We start from the raw sequence: 6,603 nt of genomic DNA, 5'->3' as shown, positions 1-6,603 counted from the left end.
GTTTTGGAACCGGGACTAAAGGTCTTGATTTTTAGTCCCGGTTCCTCCAACCGGGAGTAGAGGTGTTTATTGGGTAAAAAAAGTTACAGCTGTGGAGATTCAAACCTATGACCTCCCACTTTAGCTCTTACACGTATTACCATCTCACCTACCACCACACATCTAACTTAGATAAGATACGATTTCCTTTTAAATTCAGTTTGGAGACAACTTTAGTCCGGGTTTGAGACATAAACCGGGACTAAAGGTACCTTTAGTCCTTTTAGTCCAGATTCGTGTCTCAAACCAGGACTAAAAGTCGCACTTTTAGTCTGGGTTCATGTCTCAAACCGGGACTAAAGATTCTCACACTGACGTGCCTCTGACACACCTCGGTAACCGTTGGGCAGGGTCCTTTAGTCCCGGGTGTAGCTACCAACTGGGACTAAATGTTTCTCTAGTCCCGGGCGCGAAAAATATCAGGACTAAAGCTAAATTTCAAAGTGGATCAAAAATCGTTTCTCTACTAATGAATATAAGTCCACACGACAGTCTAGGAGATCCAAATATCTTGCTTGTTTTCAAAAAGAAAGAGTGAGTTGAAATTTTTGTTTCCCGAAACATCACCCATCCCTACCCTTTTCTAAGATAAACAAAAAAAAAAATCAACTACTCATACAAGGGTGTGTTTGGTTGGGTTTCCAAATAAAAGTGCTTTTGCTACTAGAAAAGCCAAAAGCCACCAAAAGGATAGAACAAGAAGAGTGAGTTAATATCTTGAAAAAATATCATCAATTTATATGTCCTTTTAAAAAAAATAGATCAAGAAAAATACAAGTACTCATTCCAAATTTGGACATTGAACCCAAGTGGACAGCTTCGACAAAGAAACCCAAACCAATTAAGTTGCATTACACCTAGTTTTAAAAGGCTTACATTGATATTGGATGGTGAATCTAATAACATTCAATATAATCTATATATTGTGTTTTAGATATGACGATCTGGATCGAAAGACTTGACCTGATAACAATCCTAATTAAACTTACTTAAATTACATAATTAAATTAACTTAGATTAAATAAAATGAAGCTCTCGTTGGTTGCCCTTCACAAAAACAGCGACGTCCTGATAGTTCTGTCTGCCTACTTGCTCAATTTGCATATATATCTACCCTACACAACGCAATCCCTGCTGCGTTGTTTCAACATAGTTTACTTGGCAGGTCGTTGTTCATGACCGAAGCATCTTAAGTAATGGCACGCAACTTCCATGGCATTCGTAGGGAAGAAATACTGGGATAAGCACAGGCAGCGACGTCAAGGCAAATGAGCGCGCGCTGAGCTCGGCTACTAACTTATAGATTGATTATTAGTTGGGGCATCGCTTTTCCGGGCCCGCGGGCGCAGTGGGCTACAGCAACACTGAAATTAGCCGGCAATATATCAGGTGGGGACTCCGTCAATTTCCATTAGAAAAAGAAGCCGGCGATATACTTGACTCGACTCCATGACTTGATATCTTCCTCTAATACAATGTCTTTCTCTCCTGCTGCATCTCCAGTAGTGATTGTTGTGCATATATACACCACTGCACTACACACTGTCCTAGTGAACTCCCCAGAGTGAATCTTCTTTATCGTCTGTCCAAGGAGGAATCATGACGGTAAGCTTGGGTTTCTGTTGGCTCTAATATAAATCACTTGCCGATTATTTGACTCAAAACTTTTGATGAATGATGTCTGTGTTCACTACTCTCATATCCCTCGTCTCTGAAACTAAACCATATCGTCGTGTCGTGTCTTCGCAGATCGTAGAGATGCATGTGAACATGGACTGCGACGGCTGCGAGGGCAAGGTGAGGAGGGCCCTGGAAAAGCTCGAAGGTGCGTATATGTATGTAGTAGCACGAACGTGTTTCATGATCACCCACGCAATGCAAATCCACCAGGATTGTATGCTTGACTGCTCGATTCTCCTCTTCCTCCAGGAGTGCACCACGTAAGCATAGACAGGATGCACGGCAAGGTGACGGTCACGGGATCGGTGAGCCAGAAGAAGGCGCTCCGCGCGGCGCGGCGCACGGGCAGGCTCGCCGTGCTGTGGCCGTCCGCCTACAACCCGGCGTACCCCCAAGCCCGCGCGCAGCCGGCAGCCTACTACCAGTACCAGTACCAGTACCAGCACCAGCAGTACCAGGCCAAGCCCGCGCAGGCGCAGCAGCACCAGTACTACAGCAGCGTCCCGCGCGCCGGCAAGAACAGCGGCAGCGGCGTCCCGGCGGTGGCCAGCAGGAAGCCGGTGGCGCAGCAGTACCCCCAGGCCAAGGCCAGCTCCTACAACTACCGTGTCCACGGGTACTATGACTCCGAGCTTTACGGGAACTACCAGGAGCAGCCCGGCGAAGTAGTGCCAGCCGCCGTGCGGAACTACTTCAGTGACGAGAACCCGAGTGCTTGCTCGATCATGTAGTGATCCTCCATGAGCGAGATCGGTGGTGGATCGTTCCGGTGTCTGATTGATCATCGGCTTCTCTTGTTGTGTCTCGGTGTGTGTTTCCTGTATCTTGTATATTTGTATATATACAATACAGTCTTGTTTGTACAATACAGTACTGTAAATTCACTACGCCAAATTTACATATCACTGTCGGCCTCATCACTGCCGGATTTGTGAGAACCGGCAGTGACGTGTCTTCATTGTCGGTTATGAGCTTGAAAATAGGCTGGGCTAAAACCGACAGTGAAAGACCACATCACTGTCGGTTTGTGGCTTGAACCGATAGTGTTTTAGCGGGCACTCATCACTGTTAGTTTAAGCCAAGAGCCAACAGTGATTGAACTCTATCACTGTCGGTTCTAGCTAAGAACCGACGGTAATAAGCCTACAACATAAAAAGGCTACAGCCGTCCTCTCCTTCCTCCTCTCTTCTATCCCGAGAACAGAGGCGCGCGTTTGGACCCTTCCCTCCATTGTTGTGGCTGCTCTTCACCATGAAGCTAGTGCTTGAATTTTGAAGAATGGCTTGATATTTTTGCTTTAAGGTTAGTAACAAACATCGACTCCTTTGATTTTGTTGCTTAATTAGCTTCGTTTTGATGGCTACATTGCTTGATTCTCATTCTAGTTCTTTCTCTATTCTAGAGAGCACTTTTTCAATTGGACATTTGTGCCAGGCTCAAATTGTGGTGAATCCATCATCCAAAAGGTTGGTGTCTATGAACATATTTAAATTCCTAGCTAATTATTCCATGGTGGTCAAGATCATCATTATTAGTATGTGATGCTATAATTAGTTCTTAGAAGTAGAGTATAATAGTTGTTCTTCAATATTGTGAAATAATTATTTTTTACTATGATTTTCAATTTACAGGGCTAGGGCTACCAATTTTAATTTTCTAATAATTAGTGTACAATAATGTTTTCCAAAAATGGTACTTTTGAGCTATAATTGTTGTTCATGAAGCTCGATTTCTTATTAATTCTTTCTAATTACTGTCTTAGTATTTTTTTGTGTAGAGATGGATCGAGAGTGGATGCATCTGTCCCGAACGGACAAGCAGTACATGCATGGCGTCAGCCAATTTAGCACCGATGTCAAAGCCCATGCTGGGAATGGGAACACTGTCTTCTGCCCATGCAAAGATTGCAAGAATCATAGGAACTTTCGTCAAATTGAGTCTATACGATCGCACTTGATTACCAGGGGGTTCATGCCAAACTATATGATATGGACTATGCATGGCGAGGTTGGTGTGAATGTTCTATAGGAAAACGATGATGATGTGGACATACCTGACGTAGCCATCCACGATGCTGACGAGGAATTCGATGTCAACACGGAACCTATGGCCACAGTTAATAATGTGTTTAGGAACACACTAGCTGACGACACCGAGGATAACGATGGCATTTCTCAGCTGCTACGTAATGTAGAGACCGGATGTCTTAGCGAAAGACAACTGAGAAAACTAGAGAAATTAAGACAAGATGGCAAAACACTATTGTATAGGAATTGTCCAATGAGCAAACTAGAAGCCGACATCATGCTGTTAGAGTTCAAATTGTCAAACGGATTGAGCGATAAAGGCTTCGATCAGTTGTTAGGTATAATAAGAAAAATGCTCCTAGAAAAAATGAGTTGCCAGAAAAGACATACATGGCCAAGCAAATGATCTGCCCCATCGGCCTCGAGGTTGAAAAAATCCACGCGTGTTCTAATGATTGCATATTGTACCATGGAGAAAAATACAAAGACTTAGACAAGTGCCCCAAGTGTGAAGCTTCATGGTATAAGAAAGGGCCGTTAGATGAGGGCACCAAGACCAGAGGAGGTCCCGTAAAGGTCGTTTGATATTTCCCTATAGCTCCCCGGGTGTATAAGATGTTTGCATATGCAAAGTCAGCCAAGCTGTTGCACTGGCATGGAGAAGAGCGTAAGAAAGATACTATGATGAGGCACCCCGCCGATGGGCATGAGTGGAGGACTGTCAATACTATGTTCTATAAGGACATCGGTGGAGAGGTAAGACACCTTTAGTTTGCTTTGAGCACAGATGGGATAAATCCTTTAGACCAGGTTAGAAGCAATCATAGCACCTGGCCAGTGACGCTCTATATATACAACCTTCTACCTTGGATCTGTATGAAGTGGTCGTACATCCAGATGCCACTACTGATCCAAGGGCTAAGATAGCCTGGGAATGACATCGATGTGTTTCTAGAACCAGTGATCGATGAACTAGTGGAGATGTTTGAAAAGGGTGTGACGGATATTTGGGACGAGTACAAAAAGGAACATGTCATGATCAAGGGAGTACTTATCGCTACAATCACCGACCTGCCAGGTCGAGGTTCATTGTCCGAAGAGAAGACAAAAGGCTATACTGGATGTGTCGAGTGCTTGAACGACACCGATGCGGTAAATCTACCAAATAACTCAAAGATAGTTTATATGGGACACCGTAGGTTCCTATCTAAGGATCACCCTTACCGTAGGAACAGAAAAGATTTCAACGGTGCTATTGAGAAACTCTTAGCTCCAAAATATCGAGACAGACCTGCGATACTTCGAGAACTCAACAAACTGGAGGTTATCCTTGGGAAGGGGGACAATGTAGTAGCAACGCCTGATGGTAGCATTTGGAAGAAAAAATCGGTTTTCTAGAAACTACCTTACTGGCCATTTCTGAGTGTACGCCACTGTCTTGATCCCATGCACATCACTAAAAACATGTGCGCTAACACTCTTAACACCTTGATGGACACCTAGGGGACATCGAAGGATTCACTAGCCACACGCCTGGACATGCAACACTTGGGAATCAGGAAGGAGCTACATCCCGTGGAGCTAGAGAATGGCTAGTTCGAACTTCCGGTTGCATCATGGACATTGAAGAAGGAAGAAAAGCGTACGCTTATTTCTTTCTTTAATGAACTCAAAGTCCCGACGGACTACTGTGCGAACCCGAAGAGGCTAGTGAACATGAGAGAACTCAAGTTCAACTATGGCCCTATAAAGGCCTATGATTGTCATGTCATTATGACTTAGCTACTCCCTGTTGCCCTGCGTGGTATCCTCCCTCCAAAGGTCTGCGCCCCAATCATAAAGCTTTGCTCATTCTTCAACGCGATCTCAAAAAAGGTCATTGATGTGTCCACGCTAGAGTAGCTGCAGCGGGACATAGCTGAAACTCTCATTAGGCTTGAGATGCATTTCCCGCTGACTTACTTTGATATCTCATTGCATCTGCTCATTCATCTTGTTGATCAAATTAGAGCCCTTGGCCCAATGTACCTGCATCAGATATTTTCTTTCGAAAGATTGATAAAAGTTTTCAGGAGGTATGTTAGGAACAGATTCAGACTAGAAGGGGCATGGTTGAAGGATGGTCAACGGAGGAGGCCATTGAGTTCTACACATATTATCTGGACATCAAAAGGGTCGGAGTTTCAGAATCTCGTCATGAGGGAAGACTACGTGGCAAAGGAACGATCGGGGAAAAATCTGTTATAGTAGACGACCCTGTTTCTTTCAGATAGGCACAGTTCGCTGTTATCCAGCAAGCCGAGGGTGTGATGCTATACATTGATGAGCACAGGCAATCGCTGCAAACTCTATATCCAAGCAGGTCACAGGCTTGGCTAGATAAAAAACATAAGGAGGAATTTGTCAGCTGGTTGCGACGTCGCTTGCTTGGAATAAAGTTGGTTAATCAACTGGATGCCTTAGCCAAGGGGCCTTCGAGTACATATCTTAAGTACCAAGGGTACGAGATCAATGGATTCATATTTTACACAAAAAAACAAGATGGAAAGAGCACATACCAAAATTCTGGTGTTCATTTTGATGCTCATGACGAGAACGGCAACGTGCAGGCGACATACTATGGTTTCATAGAGGAGATATGGGAGCTAGCCTTTGGTCCGTTGAAGACCGCTCTTTTTCGCTGCTAGTGGGTCCGGCTTGAGGAAATCAACACTGACAGCGAAAGGTTCACTACCGTTGATCTCACTAAGACCGCATACAGAGACGACCCCTTCGTCCTTGTAAGAGATGTTATACAAGTCTTCTATGCAAGGGACAACAAGACAAAAGGAAGGCTAAAAGTAGTCCTAAAAGGAA

The 6,603-nt window shown here is 44.3% G+C and overlaps 1 protein-coding gene across 2 annotated transcripts; it reads left to right on the top strand.

Annotated features, from left to right (window-relative positions):
* Positions 1-1,423: 1,423 nt before the first annotated feature.
* Positions 1,424-2,689, top strand: LOC136529595 (heavy metal-associated isoprenylated plant protein 29-like). 2 transcript variants are annotated; one of them, XM_066522672.1, is made up of 3 exons: positions 1,424-1,644; positions 1,789-1,864; positions 1,969-2,683. In XM_066522672.1, exons 1-3 carry the CDS (start codon positions 1,639-1,641, stop codon positions 2,448-2,450), a joined length of 564 nt encoding a protein of 187 aa, XP_066378769.1. In that variant the 5' UTR covers positions 1,424-1,638; the 3' UTR covers positions 2,451-2,683. The 2 variants fall into 2 exon arrangements, with proteins under 2 accessions (XP_066378769.1, XP_066378770.1); XM_066522673.1 differs by lacking the exon at positions 1,424-1,644 and having other exon boundaries at positions 1,789-1,874; positions 1,969-2,689.
* The last annotated feature ends 3,914 nt before the right edge of the window (positions 2,690-6,603 follow it).

The sequence above is a fragment of the Miscanthus floridulus genome, chromosome 19, assembly GCF_019320115.1.
Source record: "Miscanthus floridulus cultivar M001 chromosome 19, ASM1932011v1, whole genome shotgun sequence".
Classification (NCBI taxonomy): domain Eukaryota; kingdom Viridiplantae; phylum Streptophyta; class Magnoliopsida; order Poales; family Poaceae; genus Miscanthus; species Miscanthus floridulus.
This window is presented reverse-complemented; position numbering and strand designations above follow the sequence as displayed.

Excerpts from the sequence above, each read along its gene's own strand:
- LOC136529595 (XM_066522672.1), top strand. Across the intron at positions 1,865-1,968 it reads GGCCCTGGAAAAGCTCGAAG|GAGTGCACCACGTAAGCATA; the intron begins GTGCGTATATGT and ends CTCTTCCTCCAG.